Source organism: Eublepharis macularius, chromosome 9, assembly GCF_028583425.1.
Source record: "Eublepharis macularius isolate TG4126 chromosome 9, MPM_Emac_v1.0, whole genome shotgun sequence".
Lineage (NCBI taxonomy): Eukaryota > Metazoa > Chordata > Lepidosauria > Squamata > Eublepharidae > Eublepharis > Eublepharis macularius.
Genome location: NC_072798.1, coordinates 51,246,987 through 51,265,419, shown reverse-complemented (window position 1 = coordinate 51,265,419; position 18,433 = coordinate 51,246,987). Strand labels below are relative to the sequence as shown.

General features: G+C 39.9%; 1 protein-coding gene across 4 annotated transcripts in view; it reads right to left on the bottom strand.

Moving 5' to 3' along the window:
- Positions 1-18,433, bottom strand: part of KITLG (KIT ligand) — an 88,378-nt gene that overhangs the window by 28,391 nt on the left and 41,554 nt on the right. For 3 of the 4 annotated variants that reach the window (XM_054988253.1, XM_054988254.1, XM_054988255.1), the window contains 2 exons: positions 8,213-8,275; positions 181-357 (listed from right to left, as the gene is read on the bottom strand). In XM_054988253.1, coding sequence (XP_054844228.1) covers positions 181-357; positions 8,213-8,275 — 240 coding nt within the window. The remainder of the gene's footprint in view (positions 1-180; positions 358-8,212; positions 8,276-18,433) is intronic. The other variant, XM_054988256.1, reaches the window with a different exon arrangement.

Genomic DNA, 18,433 nt, shown 5'->3' with positions numbered 1-18,433 from the left:
CGGGAGGACGCACAGAATGTTTTTAACACAAGTATAAGAAGCTGTATAAAGGGCTTAAGAAGAAAGCTGATATAATCTTGAAGGCAACAGAGAATGATTTTTGTGGAGGAGGCATTATATTAATCTATACACACAGCATTATTTAGAAACAAAGAGGGAAATCAATGTTAAGATCATTACCTTATTTTTAGGAGACAGACATGCCATTATATCATTGATGATCCTTGCGAGATTACTGATGATTGAATAATTACTTAAGACATCTGACATATCTGAAATTTTTTGAAATTTTTGGAGAAGATTATTCAGACTCTTTGTCAATTCAGGGACCATCAAATGCAACCAACAATGATTAGGCTGTCAGGAATGATAAAAGGAAAAAAAAGTAACATTACATTCCAAAGAAAACAACTGTTTAAGTAATTTAAGTGTGTAAAAGTAGATTAACTCCTTGTTTCCAATCAGTATTAGCTTGCACTTTGTTGAATTAAAATTCAGCTGTCATTAGGTAGCCTGCTGTTTTCTTGAGTCCTTTTGCAATTCCTGACAACTCTTCTTAACATAACTAGGTCAGCCATGACTGTCAGCAAACATTGCCATTTCTGCTTTGTCCTCTTTGCCAATTTAAGGACAGGCAAACTTCACAACTAGTTTTTAACTTTTTTTTCAGACTTATCATGCTAGAATCTATTCCATAATCTTGCTTTTCTTTTAATAAGGACAACTACATTAATCATTGTATTTTTAGCCTTAAATTATTCTTATAATGAAGGAAAGCTCTCTGTTCAAACAAGGTTAATGTTGTAAAGTTCTTAGTTAACCAAACATCCATTCCATGAGCTGAAGTACATCATGTAAATCTCACAGATCTGAAACCCAGATGGGTGCTCAGTAGCCTGACAAATGTATCAGCACACTTGAAAACCCATTTACCTCATCTGGTGCACATGCCCCAAAGGGCCTTTTCTGCCCTTCTTAGTTCTACAAAGAGCCATGTAAGTTCTGAGTATAAATGCCCCATGATCCTGGGGAAATAGTTCATAATATTTTTGACAGGAACATTTGAACAAGTTCCACACTTTCTGATTCTCGAGGGACCTGGAATAAAGACTAGCAAGATGGGGGCTATTGGCTTTCAGCTCTGAACCTTGGACTGCTTGGCTTGCCTGACAAGAGAGGCATGACAACCACAGAATTAGTATAATTTTTGAATTAGCAAGAAACTGTATTTTATTTTTTTTCTGTGTTTCTCTTCAATTCTTCTCATTTGTCTTGAGACTTCCTGAGCTTCTTCCCTCAGGGCTAGCTGCTCAACTCCTACTATGTTACATAGAGGAAAGTTTGAGATGGGAGAAAACTTGCTGGCACTTCTCCACCATACAGATAAATGCTCTGGCAATGGTGATGCAGAGCTGTTTGGGGCAGTCCATTGGTATCTTAAGAAGTGTTTATTCATAGCTGCAGTTCTTCTCCGGAGTAAATCTGAAAGTATTGTGGCTCATGCATAAACACATGCACCACACAGACAGACTAGTGTACCTCGACAATTCTATACTTTTAAAATGTTTCTTCACTTTGACGCTGGAGAATAATTTAACTTCTAAAAAAATTCTGCAGTAGTCTTCTCCATTTGTGTATTAAACTTTTGTCTTATTGGAAAATATACATCAGTGAACAATGAAAACCCACTTAAGATCAGGTCAATGTGAGTTATTTTCCTTTTGTGTTTGACCGCTACTACTGTAGTTTTCCAATCCAATCATTAGCTAGAGACCTAATGCAAGAGCTTCACTGTAAGAATGGCACTCCACTGCCCAAAAGGAAATCTCCACACAACGAACTGTACCTTTGACTGAAACCTTGAGGCAGGCCAAACAAGTGTGGTGACATGTATTATTACTACTGAAAACAATTAAACCTGTGGCTTCATTAACGAACAGTCTGAAACTCAAAGAAAAGGCTGATATTTTCCTTTTGTTTATATACATACAAAACAAAACCAATTTATCATTCTTTCCATTTGTATCCAAAACTATTGAAACCAGAATACCAAATCACCTAGGTTCAACTCTCTACACTGCCATGAAACTCACTGGGTGACATTGGGTCACACACACTCTTTCAGCCTGATCTATCCTATAAAGTTGTTTTGAGGACAAATTAGACTACAGGAGAATCATGTGTACCACACTCAGCTCATTGGAGGGAAAGGAGGGATTTAAAAAATGACAGATTCTCTACCCTTCCTTTAAGGAACTCTGCATGGTATATATGGATGATCTCATTTTGCTTCTACAAAAACTCCATGAAGCAAGTTGGGCTGAGAAAGAATAGTTGCCTCAAGGTTATTCAGCAAGCTTCATGGTTCAGGTAGGGATTTGAATCCAATCATCCTGAGTTAAATTCAAACTTTAAGAATTCTATCCTAATCAAAGTTACACCCTTTTAATTCTATTTTAGGCAAATTCAATAAGCTTAGGTGGGTATAACGCTATTTAGGACTGCACTGTAAGTCCACTACCCCATGATGCTGAAACTTCTAAACTCCCACCTCCAGGGAGATTCAACTGTATCCTTCTACTGCTGTCTTCTGCCAGTGAGGAAAAATTTCTTTGTTTTGAATGGCTCAAACCAGTAACTGTTATTGGTCCTCCTCCCAAGCTTTGGTGTTATGTATGTTTGTGTTTTTATTGATACGCACACTTATTTTAAATGCTGTTTTAATGTTGAAATATTTTGATGCTGATTCGGGGACCCTATTTAGGTGGAAAGGTAAATAAATAAATAAATATGTCTTCCTGCCAGCAAACATATTTCATTAGGCTTTAAGTCACAGTGACACGCCCCCCCCTCCCCAGAGTATTTGCAATTTGTGTTTTTATTTCAGCCTACAACCTTAGATACGCCACTAAAAGTAATTTGTAATGTATTAAGAATTGTATTGGATGCACTTTATATGTCTGTGAAAATCACAAAAACCAATACATTTCTAGGAATGAATGAAAACTACACTAATGATTGAGAACCCCAGTACTGATTTTCATTCACTAGACAATGGGTCTGGACAAATCATTATGTATTTTGATGGACACAGCTGTCAGGATATTGAAGATACATAGTTTTGGTTTCCTTATTTGTCAAAATAAAGGTGTCTTATGCATGCACCTTATACCAGGTTTTCCGGGCATTTGATCAACAACGATCAGATCTGCTTTGGGCCTCTGTAATTCTGCATTACTTGAACCAAAGTGGTGTGTGTGTGGGGGGGGGGGGGGTTTGCACTAGAAAAATATCCTGCTTCTGCTGCTGGCTTTCTGTTTCATCCATTGATCACCTGAGGACAGGTCAGTTTCCTCAGTTGATCAGCTGAGGAAACATGCAAGGTTTTTTTAATGCACCAATGATGCAACATTGTTATTTAAAAAAATAAAAAGGAATTTACTTCTTACTGCCAAGGTTAGTGTGCACACACAACACATTTTTAATCCATTTTTAAAATTTCTCTTAGCCATATTGAAGCTGATATGCTTAGGAAACTTGCAAAGTTTTTAAAAAATGCACCAATATTGCAACATTGTTGTTTAAAAAACATTTTTAAGAAAGAAAGAACTGGAATGGTTGTTGTTCAACCAATCAGGATGCAGGAGGATAAAGGGGGAGGGTGAAAGGCAGAGCCAGGGCCAGGCCTCACACCCAAGAAAGCATTCTGAACTGCAAAAAAGTGACTTCACTTTCCAGTGACTTCAGTGGAAAAAACATCGGGATATGTGTGCAGGTCAAAAACCCCAGGGAACAATTGACTCTGCAGCTGATGCATCCTTTCAGTATGCAGAATGCAATACAACCAGAGAAGCAGTTTTGAGAATTCTGACCATGCATGCAGAACTCTGGAGAGAAATAGATGCAGTATGGGGCTAGAAACAATGAAGAAGCCCAGTGCAAAAAAGATCAAACTGTACACAATATAAAACAGGGCACTTTAGAAACTAACAAAAGTTATTCTAGCAAAAGCTTTCAAGAGTCAGAGCTCACAAACAAGGCAGTATGAAATAAATTAACAGTGCAAATTTATGAATGACTATTTCTAGTATTAGATGAATTCCAGGGCTTGTCAAAAGTAATTCAGATGGACTGCCGTCCATCTGTTTTTTATTAAATCAGAGAACATTAGTGTGAGAAAATTTTACCACAAGTAGGAAAACAACAAGATGTTCCATGAGAAATGTGGGTATGTCAAATACACATCTGGATGTCTGGCACATTAGGAGAGATGGGAAGCCTTAGAAAGCCTGTTGTGTCTGGGGGTTCACCTAGCAGTCCACACAAGGAAAGAAACTGATTAATCTGAATGGACTGCCACAAGTTAACAAGAGATGAGCAGTGCTTTCTGTCTGCACCAAGCAATTTCTTATGGAACTGGCTGCCTGGGGGCTCCCCCAATACTTGGGAATTCAGAACTATCCTAAGCAGACTTATACAATTCTAAGCCATTGACTTCAATGGACTTAAAGGGTGTACTCTGGACTGATGGTTTAGCAGGAGGCTGCCAGAAGCAATATTTATTGTTTGTCAGCGCAAACAATTCCATTTTCTCCAACTGTATGTTGGAAAAAGTACCTCCCACCTGAAATCCAAAGATCAAAATTGAATTTTGGGAAAAATAATAAAAGGTGGAGAGGGATAAATACATGAAAACTGTTTGATAGAGGAGTTGATATGTAGAGATGCTGAAGCTTGGATCTTTCCACCAAAATAACTTGAGAAGATCTTTCTTTTTCTGCTTTTCTTCATTAGTAATTTAAAGCTTAAAATCAGGAAGTGTTGCTGGCTTCCCATCTTCTTCTGGTGTATCAATAGCCCTGTAAACACATCTCCTGCACAGCTTACTGAACACATGGAGAGGGACAAAGAGCACAAGCGTGCTGGCCCTGCTCCCTACCTCCACATGACTGCTCACGAGCACAACACCAATATACAGAGTGCACATATTGTTATCAGCACAGGTGAACATTTGTTGGCGGTTGAACAGCTAATTCATGTAAAAAATATGATTGATCAAAATCCCATACTACTTTCCCGCAGCTTCCCCTCATTCACTGTCACCACCACTTCACCACCTGCTGTTTGAAGTAATGTCTAAGTGCACATAACATTTACATCTCACAATTAGTAATACTGTAGAAACGTGTCTATTTGTGTTTCTTATTGCTGCCTGACTCAATGATCATTAATGACAAAGACAAGCAAGTTGTCTAGATCCAGATCAACTTACTTATCTTTTCTACCTCATGGAAACTGCAGTTTCCGTACAGGCACACAGTGCTGCCACCCAACTCTTGTTTTAAAAACTTGTTTGACTAAGAAAAGATGTGTTCTTGAAAAGTATCATTTGTGTTGGTTCCCCCCCCCCCCTCCCGCCGCCAATGTATTCTTGGCCTATGACTTATGATGCAGTGTTTCTTAATAGGAAAGGCAGGTGAACTATTCAGATTTGGAAGAATCCATACATACACATCCTTGCACTGCCCCATGTAAGCTGTACTTATTGTTCAGGGGAAGACTTATCATTCCTTGGACAACCACATGACTCTTGCCCTGCACTGTGATGAAGAGCTGCATGGAGCAGTGGTTTCCTTTACATGCTCATGACCTTGCAGCATCCGATGGAACTTCTGCAGGTGATCCTATGGAAGTGGCTCCTGCATAGGCACATAGCTGCTCTACACAGCATTCAATTCAACCTTTAAACAAAAACCTACATGTGATTCAGTTGACATGTGACTTGACTCACATGTCAACCAACAGTTCAATCTCATGTGGAAGTTCTCAGGATCTCTGGTAAAAATATTTTGCGGGGGGAGAGAGAGGCACCAATCTTGCAAGGCCCTCATTAGCAGCTAGAAATGATACAGTTCAGGAACAGTTTTGTTGTGTGATTAGTGGATGCCCCTGGTGCCGATGAAACAATGCCAATCTCTTAACTACAGGCAGGAGATTAAAGACCTGCACACTCTCACAGTCCCTTCCTCTTCCTTTCTCTTTCAAGCAAACATTGATTGCTGAACATTAAAATAGACTACGAGAAGAGACAAAGAATTTTTTTTTTAATATAGAAAACCTTGGTACTATCTCAGACCTTGGTACTATATCTATGACCACCCTGACCTGGATAGCCCAGGCAACCCCAATCTCATCAGATCTTGGAAGCTAAGCAGGATTGGCCTTGGTTAGTAATTGGAGACCTCATATGAAGATTAGGGTGGCAGAGGCAGGCAATGGCAAACCACTTCTGTTAGTCTCTTGCCAGGAAAACTCCATAAGGAGTCGTCATAACTCAGCTATGATGTGACAGCACTTTCCACCACCACATCTAACCAAGGAGCACAGGCTAGACTTACAAAAGAAGAAAGTGGAACCTAACAGTAACATTGGTACATACAAAAGATGCAGGATTCCTTGTATAATGAGTATTAGGCAAAATTAATGGATCATATAGCTTTGACATATAGTTGCTACTTAAAGCAATTTTTAAAAATCAGCAAGGAATATGTATCTTTCTTAACATTCTCTAACAATAAAGCTTATTGGGAGTGTTTACAAAGAACTAACTAAGTCACCCTTGGACAATACTGGAAATGTTTATTATTGCAAATACATCACAGGATTTGTATAATAACATGATTACTACATTGGACCTGATAGTGCTTAGAATAGGAGCTAAAGCATTCAGTAGGAAAAAAAATCAAGACAATACATACATGACAGTAAAATAAAATATTCTTTTGATTAAATTCATTAAAAGAGATAATAATAGCAATTACTTCAGCTAGCAGTTGTTCATTTCTCTTTATTTCTGGCAATGTCTTATGTTTCTTTCCTTTGAGGAAATGATAATTATACACATGCTGCTCTTCACTCTTGCTGGAGTCATTGTACAATATAAGCTAAAATACAAACCATTCATATTGCCAGACATCTATATTATTCCCTGTTCTTGATCACTGATGAACATACATTGCTTTTTATAATCACGTAAAGAAATGATAATTATAATAACATTAATAACATTCAATTTATATACTGCCCTTCAGGATGACTTAACACCCACTTGGAGCAGTTTACAAAGTATGTTATTATTACCCCCAAAACAGCAATCACCCTGTGAGGTGGGTGGGGCTGAGAGAGTTCCTAGAAGCTGTGACTGACCTAAGGTCACCTAGCTGGCTTCAAGTGGAGGAGTGGGGAATCAAACCCGGTTCCCCAGATTAGAATCCCATGCTCTTAACCACTACACCAAACTGGCCCTCTAGGGCACAACCTAGCCTGACTTTAATTTTAAAGAGAAATAATTACGTTTCTAGTTCTCTCACAGAAATCATGGCATTCAGTTTGGGTTCAGATATGTATTATTTATTATTTATTATATTAGATTTTTAGTCCGCCATCCCCACCAGGCGGGCTCAGGGTGGAGTACAACATTTGAATTTACATAAATAACAGTTAAAAACGGATAAAACATTATACAAATAACATTAAAACAACTTTATACAATAAATACAATACAGCTTCTCTTTAGATGGCAACGATAAAATACTGCTTTTCAAGCCCTGGCTCATATGTAGGGTGGTGGATAGATCTTTAGTGTGGCCAGTGGGAGCCTCCACTGAACCTAGCCTCCACCATATGCCTGGCGGAACATCTCTGTCTTACAGGCCCAGCGGAAAGATAACAAATCCCGCCGGGCCTTGGTTTCCTCAGACAGAGAGCTCCACCAGGTCGGTGCCAGGACTGAAAAGGCCCTGGCTCTGACTGAGACCAGGAGGGCCTCCCTTGGGCCACAGACCACCCACAGTTGTTTATTTGTTGAACGAAGCATCCTCTGGGGTATATATGGGGAGAGGTGGTCCTGCAGATATGCTGGGCCCAGTCTGCATAGGGCTTTATAGGTCAACACCAAAACCTTGAACTGGATCCGGTACTCAACTGGTAACCAGTGCAGCTGGCATAGTATAGGTGTTATATGTTCCCTAATCGGGACCCTTGCAATTACTCACACAGTTACTCCTATCTTTTGAGATAGGAGTTCTTGACTGGTCTCTGATTAGCCTGAGTTTACAACTATGAAATTCACATGACATAAGATTAGAAGGCAAGAACTCATTTATACTTCTTTTGATTGTGTTATAGAAAATAATCAAGTGGCTACACATACCAGACTGTCCATCTTCTCGACATATTTAAGGGTTATCCTATAATCATTTGGAAGATTTCCAACCTACAAAGAGACAATAAAAGATATTCAATGCTATTTAGTAACTTTGATATGAAGCTTTTTACATAAGCTTACTTTAGCATACTAAAGCAAGGTATAACAGAAAGATAATAGGTAGAGTTTAATGTACCAACCCATTAGCACCTTTTGCATAATCTACAAAATCTTAACATTTGTTTCTGCATGTTGATTTTTATGTAATCACTAAGTTAAGACGAGTAGAAGGACAGATATTAAGATAAGGGGTAGAGTATATGTTTTGGAAGCTGAAGTTCATTTATATTTCTCAAATAAATACTTAAAAATAATACCGAAATAAAAGAAATGAATAATTACTTGCAATTCTATTATTCCCCAGATTATCATGGAACAAAGATGCTGTGTACATGATTTGTCAGATTATCCTTATGATGACATTGTGGTCAGGGTTGAATACTGATGGCACTTGATCAACATGTATTTTAAAAGGGCTTTCTGTCAAATGAAGTAACGCTAAACCAGGATCAAGGCTTACAAGGGAAGGTGATGGGGAGAACTGTCCGGAGAGCATATTCCCAAGATTGGTGCCAGATTTGGAACTCAGTTGAAAACAGGCATATTGTTATGTTTGTGATGGTTCAACAACAAAGATGTGGCAGCGAAAGTATTCACAAATGTCTGAAAGGTCATTTCATGTTATCTCGAGTTTTTATTTAATCTTATAATTGTGTCACGTTCACCATGGATGTGTCCATAGTCTCATTTTAACTTTAACTGAAAATCTAACATTATTCCAGTATTTTTACTTTATACACTATGTATATAATGAGAAAAAAGCTATAGGAGGTAGATGACCTTAAGATCACAGCAAAAAAAGTATATGTAATTCACAGTATTTCTTCCCTACTTCTCAAACCTGTTTGACTCAGTTTTACAAGTTTCTTCTACTGTTTTCCTTCTGTAAATCTCTCACCATCCCATATAAGCAGCTCGTTTCCATGCTGTGCATAGGGATACACTATTAACCACACACCAAACAAAAAGAGAAGACGAAAGCTTCAGGTGCAGTTTTCCATACTCATTATACTAGAATATACTTAGCTGTGTCAGCAAGTGTATACTCCTTTAAGAAAGGTCACCACAAGATGAAATTTGTTCCAGACCAACAAGCACAACAAGAACTGACATGCATTATGTATACCATCTACTTTCCTGACATTGAAGCCTGTCAAGCACTTCTCACTCACAGTTATAAAACATAAGTGTCCAAGGCTACAGATTTGAAGACTGAAAACATTTTTAACATCTTCTAAACAAAAAGCTGGGGATCACACCTCAGCCTTAGATAGCTTGTGCCTGACAACTGGTTTGAAAAAAAGCATACTCTAATTCAGAAAAACTTCCTTAATTTACAGTGCAACCCTAAACAGACCTTTTCCAGTGCAGACTACATTACATCAGAAATCATAGGACATTGTAAAATGGAATAATTCTGTACAAGATTGCACTGTTAGAATTTTTTAAAACGTATTTTAATATAGTTTTATTAGTATGTTCTAGGATCACCTGTCTACATTTCAAAGGAGCAGATAAAAGATGGGCCCAGTACCTCAATGGCAAATTTAGAAAGTATGCAAGTGGAAGACACCTCATTTCCCCTCCCCCATTATTTCCTCTTTCCCCTTAATGGAAGTCCCCATAGCCACTCCCTCTTTCCCGCTTCATTCTCTCCTTGCTACCCAGCAGCCAATCTACCTTTATCTGCGCCCCCATCTTCAGCTTTCCCATCCCATTAGGCTTTCACTGGGAAAACTCTGTGAGGTTCCAGGGGCTGGGCCAAGCCAGGCCAAGTTGCATAGTGTTAGCTGCCAGCCCACTTGCATTGTGCTAGGTCTGTAGAGAGATTTGTCTTAGGGTTTTTTTGCCCCAGTCTCCCACAGACAGAGCCATGTTGAGACTTAGATACATTGCTGTTTAAGACTTCTGGAACTTCCTCTAATAGGCTCGCAGCCCTTTCTTTGCCATCTGACCGCCTTATTCCTAGCAATACTGTCTTTGACCTCTGAAATGCTTGCTAGCCCTGTCTCAGTTGTTGCCATTAGCTTATTTGCTTTGTAGTCAAAGTGAAGTTTTAGATGCAGAAAGTGTTATGCCTCCTCAGCCTGCCTGTGATGTTGGAGAGCACCTGGACAGCCTTGGGCCAGGCAGCTGAGTACTAAATACTTAGTACTCACTTGGTGGACTTTAGAACTAGAAAGCCAAGGTCAACAATATTTGAATAATTAAACATCATAAATTTTATTTAAACAACATAGAATTAGATGACAGTTCAGATCACTGTCAGATATTTTAGCAGAAGAACTTTAGGCAGACATCTGTGTCTTTGAATTAGCAGAAAGTTGAGCAGATCAGTGTATAAACTTTCTCACTGGATTTGGTGACAATGATAAGTAATAGTTCTTGCTTTAGTAGTAAGAAGTGTGGCACCCGCAAGGACTTCCATATTGGTTGTTGTGGGTTTTCCAGGCTGTATTGCCATGGTCTTGGCACTGTAGTTCCTGACGTTTCGCCAGCAGCTGTGGCTGGCATCTTCAGAGGTGTAGCACCAAAAGACAGAGATCTCTCAGTGTCACAGTCTTCCATATTATTCTCACAACAACCGTGCTGTGGCTTTAATGGGGGGGACGGACTATTGTTGAACAGTAGGGAGCAGGCAGGGCTGGGTTATGCCAGTTGCATGATATCAATTCGGTTGACGGTTGATTCTGAGCCTGGCCCCAATGGGTCCTCCCTCAAAGGCCAAAATGACTCTGAAAAGGGCCCTGCCCCTCCTCCTGCCTTTTACTGAGAGAAACCAAGCCTAGAACACCGCTGAACTTTTATGGATGCCTAGCAACCACTGCTAAGGGCATTTGGTTAAAGCTACAAGCACTTCTTTTATCTTTTTGGATTTTTAACCCCTCTTCCCGGGTATTTTTTTTTCAGATTTCAGATTTTTCTGCAAACCTTGGGCATTTTTAAGGTGAGTAGGAAGATATGTCTTTTCTGTTCATGGCTCCAATCTCTGGACTGAAGTATCCTCAGATCAGGCCACTTGACTATTAGTATATAAGATGGCAACCAGAACAAAGTTTGGGCCCTTTCCCCCCAAAAGAAAGAAGTTTCTTCCAGCAAACACTTTATAAATCCTGTTTTTACAGCCTAATTGAGCCAGAAAAAATGGAGCAGGGGAGAATGAAGTCTCTGGTAAGCCATAATATAGGACTCATGAGGTATATTTGTTTTTTTGGATCATGCTGTGCATGCCAAAGTATCATCCATAACAATGTGGATTTGTTATCTCTACTTTATTCCTCCTGAACTGGCATGAACAGTAGCAGTATAATTTGAAATTATACTGAGGTGGAATCCACATTCACCCATTACCCGCATGTTTATTGGATATCTTCCGTTTGCCTCCAATCCACAATTGTTTCCTCTTCGTTCACATTCCTGCTTCCAATCCGTCTTTCTCGCGTGTCCCTCTGGTCACACGGCCGCTCGAAAACTGCTTTTTTGGGCGGGACCTTTTTTCCCGCCCATTTTTTTAAAAATTTTTTTGAGTGCACTTTTCCGTTATTTCGATCTTGCCTTATAAAGAAACATCATTGAAGATAATGATGCCTCTCTTTCCCCCACTGACAGCACTGATGGCTCTCTCCCGTTTCTTTTTTGGAAATTTGGAAGCATGTGGAAAGCTTTCGTGGGCATTTCCTATGCAGGACAGTTCAGTGCCTGAATTTTACTGAAGTTTCACTTCCTTGGAGTGTCATTATTTCGATATTTCGTAATTTCAATATTACAGTAATATAAAATAAAAAACAGTTAAAAAGGATGGTTGTTGTGGGTTTTCCGGGCTGTATTGCCGTGGTCTTGGCATTGTAGTTCCTGACGTTTCGCCAGCAGCTGTGGCTGGCATCTTCAGAGGTGTAGCACCAAAAGACAGAGATCAATCAGCCAAGCCCCTATCTACCTCAACTAGGTTCACTGGAAAGGCAGCATAGACATTCATTTTTTAAAAATGTCAGAAATTGAACTTGAGTGAGGCCTCCTACATGCCATGAATGGTTCTACTACAGGTTTTTAGATAGCAAATGGCCACCACGTTGGGGGTGGCACAGATGGAGCCAACCTTCCCCCCCCCCCTCCTATGGCCTTTTTTCAACCTCAGTAGGTTTCTGCTATTGGTCCCACAAAGGAAACATACAAGCTTAATAATAGTGATAGGAAGCATTTCCATCAGAAGACAAAATTCAGCAAATATTCTAAAGCAGGGATAAACAACTCAGATTGTTCTAAGGGCCATTTTACATTTTAATTAATTTTAAAACAGTCACATTGCTACATGGTACTTTGAAATGTATTTTTGTTACAATTTTAATTTTAATCCATTGTCTGATGACCTCCCTCTTTTATGCATCTCAAACAGCCCGCCCCCAACTTTTTTCCTCAAAGAGCTGAGCTGCAACAGCACATAAGTTTTCCACACATGAAATTCATATTCTGAGGAAGTCACACAGGCAGATCCATGTAGGGTGGCTGACAAAATTGGAAAGGATAGAAAAACTGGCAGTAAGACCATAATACCAACTTGCAAGAGGAAAAGCAATGCAGATATAGGAATTCTTTTATCCTCACTCTCTCTTGGTAGAGTTCTGCAAGCCTTTGATGTCTCATGAACATATATGAGTAAGAAATGGGTACGGTATTATTTTTTTTAAAAGCCAATAAAAATTAGTTCTTGCAGAATCATAGGAAAACTACAAAGTACATTTGAAATTATCTGAGGGGGGTATAAATGGTCAGGGAGGGGGTACACATGATCTTCCCATGGGCCTTATGATGTACAGGCCTGGTCTAAACATGCCGGAACTCTAAAATTGCTGTAATCGCATCCTTATTGATTGGGATATCAAATTTAGCATTGGAATATCAATTTTACAGTTATCTTGGGGGTAAATTGGTGGTTTTTTCCTATATGTATGTGTGTCCCAGCTGGTTTCTGCTAGCAGGATTTGTAAAAAGCTGCTAGATGAACACAGATTACCATTAATGAGTTATCAGTGTAACAAATGTTTATATCCTCAGTAGCATAATTGCTGTAGAAAAGGATCAAGTCTTAATATCTCATCTCCTTAGTTTGTTTTGGAAATGAATGTTGAATGTTTTGCTCTTGGAACACATCTTAAAAGACACCAGTGATTCTTACAAGTAATTATATAAACTAAATGACAAACACATGTATTATATACTTAGCTGAACTTTTTGGGTTTGCTTAGGTTTAACATGAATGGTTTAAACAAAATTTCCAGCATGAAATCATACAAATGTTTCTTAATGTTAAATGAAACATCCTAATAAATATATTTTCATACATACTGTGAATGGATATTCAAGTCAAATAAATGTACAAACTGGATAAGGACAGTGGTCCAGAGTCCTTTGTGAACATGAAGATTTCAAGAGGACCAGGCTCATCTTGTAAGCCACCCTGAGCCACAAGGAAAAGTGGGATATAAATATTTCAATATAAACAAACAAAAATATAGCCCATTTGTGAGCTGAAAACTGTTCCATAGTGCCTTGCCAACTTTTCCTCTATACTAAGCCCAGAAATGAAAATCCTTTTGTGCCATAAGCCTAGGCTACTAGTCTATTGACAGGTGAAACTGCATGGAGGGTCCATCCAGAACTAGAGAGCAGTGGCAGGCATCCTACTTGGTATAACGTACGTAGGGATTTCTTGTTATGGATCTAGAAAGGAGGAGAAGCCAGACAGAGTCTCATTCTTCGATCCCTCCCCATCTTAAGTAGTTAGCTCCTTTTCAGAGAGTAGAAGGAGCAGCTCTAGCAGAGGACTCTAGGAAGGAAACCAGCCCTTGGGAGTCCCCCATCCCACAGGCTGGGTTGGTCTGTTGGTTGGGTTGTTTCCTGGTTCCCAAATATATGAGAGGGATGGTGCTCAACTTTGCCTATGAGAGAATTCACAGTTTGGAAGAAATCCTCTGAGAGAACAATGTCACCAACAGTAATTAAACAGAGGATATTCCCTTTCTGATTGTTATGATGTCAAAATTGGGGACAGTGATATGGATGCTGCTCTGAGGTCCTTGGGGCAATTAATCTCCTGTATGGTTTTCTGCTTTTTTCTGCACAGCAGGACTTACCATACAAGAATGGACATGGAAATTACATAAAGGCATGAATCAAACAAGCAAAGGACAAGCCAGTTTTTGACCCAAACACAATGAATCTTTGGACTTGCGTGTTCTTTCCCCTTATGTGCAATAATAAGACTTGAGTTTTCATGATAAGTAGTTAAAATCCCAAACTATGGCTTGGGCCCTCCTCCCCAGAACAGTATTTCAATCTCAAGCCAGATCAGAATTTGTGATTCAGATGAAGTGACATATTGTGGGGATACAGCTTTTCTACTCTCCAAGGCTAAATTTCCTGAGATTTGTACCAGCGTAAATGTTCCAACAGAGAATCACAAAACCTTGATTTTTGTTGGTCATGTTCTTCATGATTTAACTTAAGCTTCTTATGCATATTTGCAGATGTATTTGCACACACAAACAATAGCCTCCATAAAAAAGTAACTCACCAAACTAATTTTATAAGAGGTTTGCAACATGTTTTTATATTTTTGGTGACTACTGCTGGAGGGGCAACCACCCTGTAGAGTCATGATCTATCCAGCTCCAGTGGCCTAGGAAGTGAGAGGGAGTGGTTAGGCTGGCGCTCTAGTCCTCCTCCTCATCTCTTCCCAGCCTTCCTACCTTCACCTCAAGAGCAAAGGTCTGCCCTGTTCTCATATGCCTACTTCCTCCCATTTTTAAAGGCAGCCTCCATGGATACGCCAACCTCTGGGTGGGACCTGGAGATCTCCCAGAATTATAACTGATGTCCAAACTACAAAGATCAGTTCTCCTGGAGAAAATGGATGCTTTGGAGAATGTGCTGCATGGAACTGCACCCTGCTAAGGTCCTTCCTCAAACCCTCCCCTCCCCAAAATCCATCCAGGATTTTCTCAACCTGGAGCTGACAATTCTATGTGCATGTCCTGCACCTGCTACCATCCCTTCCCACAAACCAGGCCTCCTAGAAACGGATGCAGGCTGAAATTTGGGTACCTGCCGCTAATTGCTTTGAAAGGGCTCCTCCCTCCAGTATATTCTCCCCCATGGTTGATGAAATGCTGCCCCCTGTGGTTGCTGCCTGATTGCCTTCTACCCCACTGATTAGGTGCCCTGGGACTGAAAGGGTCTGGCTGATGCAACACAGTTCCCACTGTAGCCCACCCACAGAGAGCTGAGTAAGCTCTTGCTCTTCCAAGACCATCCCAGGGCCTAGCAGAGCTGCCAATAGGCCCTGGGGATGTCTCTGCTGCTGGCACTGGCACAGCTTTGTTGTCCCATGACAACCATGTTAATCAGTCCTTAGAACTAAAGGATGAGCCACCATGACCACAGATGCAACCAGCCAAGACACTCTAAGGCCACCTGCATGCATGGACACAAAAGCACCTGTACCTGTGGCAAAAGAAAGAGAAGTATCCACAGCTGACTTTGAACTGCTTGCCTAGGTAACCAAGGAAGCAGCAGAGTGAATATGAAGTATCTGCAGTGGAGAGATTCCCCCCCCCCTCCCTACTTCATACAAAAGTAAGGCCACTGTCCCTTTCTTTCTTCAGATTAGCAAGAGTCATCCATTCCTCACAACTCTGTGACTATGAACTCCTGATGGCCATGCAACCCTAAAGGTACAACTGGTGTAAACAGCAACAGGCAGTATGCTGTCACAACTGGTTGCATGGCAATGCATAAATATTCCGGCATCTGTACAAACTGCCAGCTGCCTTAGGAGTGCGATTTCAAAGTTACAGGAACCATATGTCGACAATTTAAAAGATTTTCACTGTCTGCCTTTATGCTGCTAGGCACAAAGAAAGGTACTAGTTATTACCTATAATGCCTTACATGGTCAACAATCAATGTTGTTGAAATATCCTGTCCTCCCTATCAACCATTTAAGATTTTCTACTGAGGCACCACTTTGTATGCAGGACAAGTTGAGTAAACACCAGAGATAAAACACTTCCCATAGTTCTGAGACTTTAGTGTTAGCAATTCTACCCTTTCTCCTTATTGCAAGGGCAGCCTATGAATATAAAGTATCACAAGACCCTTCCTCGTTTGCCGTAAGCACAAAAACGCTGGCTGGCCAGGCAGAACAGATACCAACCCCGGCTGTAGTTAGAAAATTACCAAAAGGTGTGTCAGGCTGACTAGCTGCCCCTCCGTGCCCCGGAGAAGCACTTAAGTAAAACAAAAGGAGTTCCTGCTTATGTCATCAATGCTCTTCTGTACTTTCCTTACCCTGCCTTCCTAATCTGGGCTAATCAGGGACCTGATAGCCCCTCCAATCCAGCCATCACAGGTCATCAAGTGCCTTTCTTACCTCTAGTCCCTCCCAGATATGATTAATCAAACCTTTCCCAATTAATTGTTACACCTCTGGATGAGCCATCAATCTATCATTCCAGGGACAGAAGACATAATTCTGCGCCAGGGTACCTTTGTGCCCCATGGTTTAGGCTACATTGTTTAGTCTAGAATACTTTGCATTCAATGAGGAACAATCATAAATGTAAAGAGAAAGTTTACAATTAGATCAAAATTAACATGTGTCTTTTGTGAACCAACACAGTACAGAATAAATAGGTGAACAGTGCCTGATGGCTTTGAGACAGCTGTGAGCACTTCCCTTTCATTTCCCTTGCTGTCATCCTACTGTTGCTTGTTCCTGCTTTGGCCTGTGATTCTTCCCTCTTTTCCCTGTTTATACCTTTCTCCCCTTCACTCCTCCAGCAAAGACTATTTCCTAAATTTCTTTATTCCTTCTGTGATGGACTGCATAGTTTAAAAGCTGGGATGGGCTGTACACTCATGTGATTAAAATTAAGAAATTACAACAGCAATGGAAAATAGAATCTAAGTTCTACCAAGGCTGAAACCTCCATCACATACAATAGATCAGGTACAATGGACAGTGAAACTGAAGAGGATTCCTGTTGATATAGTCTGTTAAACCACCATGTATAATCTTACGTATCTGAAGAAACAGGAAATAGGAAGAGATGGCCCCTAAGCATTTTCCTGGAGATTCTACTCAGGTCTGGAGCAGGCATCTGACCCAAACGTTTTGTATCATCATCCTTTTCTGTACCAATTATGAGACATCTATACTAGTGTTTTGTTCAGAACTGCAAATACATGGGGCAGTGGTGTATGCATTAGAATGTAGGTTGTACAATATCTTTACAAAAATGGAGTGGGGGATTTAAAGCAGAGAAAAATGATTGCAGGGTGGTGGTGGTGGCTTGAATCCTTCCCCATATCTCCTGCTTTGGCTTATAACCCCCTCTGCCCATTTTTCTTCCAGCAGAGCTTATTTCCCATATAAGTCCACTGAGAAAGTTGAGAGGAAGGGACTATAAGGAAAAGGCAGCGGGAAGAGTTCAGGACAGGTTACAACAGCGTTAGATAATATACAATAAAAGCACAATATGAATTACAATAAAAACACTAATTTATAAAATCTAAAATACCAATTAAACACTACTAAACATTTGATGGCATTTGCTGAAGACATCTAAGTACTGTAACTGGAGATGACCATGAACACATTGCATAAAAATGTTCTAACTTGCAGATTTGCCATTGATACATCTGGTTAACCCCTTACACAAAAAAATGTGCTGTTAGTTTGCTTTGTAACAGAGTTGTACTTCCATGGAATGAAAGCTTATATGCACATCCACTTCAGCGATAAAATGCTGATAGTCATCTGTGGTCATAGGATAATTAAAGACAAACATGGGCATCTGTTCAGGCAAATTCCTCTAATTTTTTTCTGTAGCTGTTCATTGTGAAATAAAGCACCTGCAAAGCTCTAGGTTTCCAGGTGTTTCTTTGTTCTACGGGGAATTTTAATTATTATTTTGCTTTTTTTGCATATATGATATGTCCGTCTCACATTTCACACCTATACAGTCTTTTTAATAAGCCCTTTTCTAACCCTGATAGCTATTGAAGAATATCAGGAAAAGTATGCCCAGGTATGATGGCTGGCAGTGC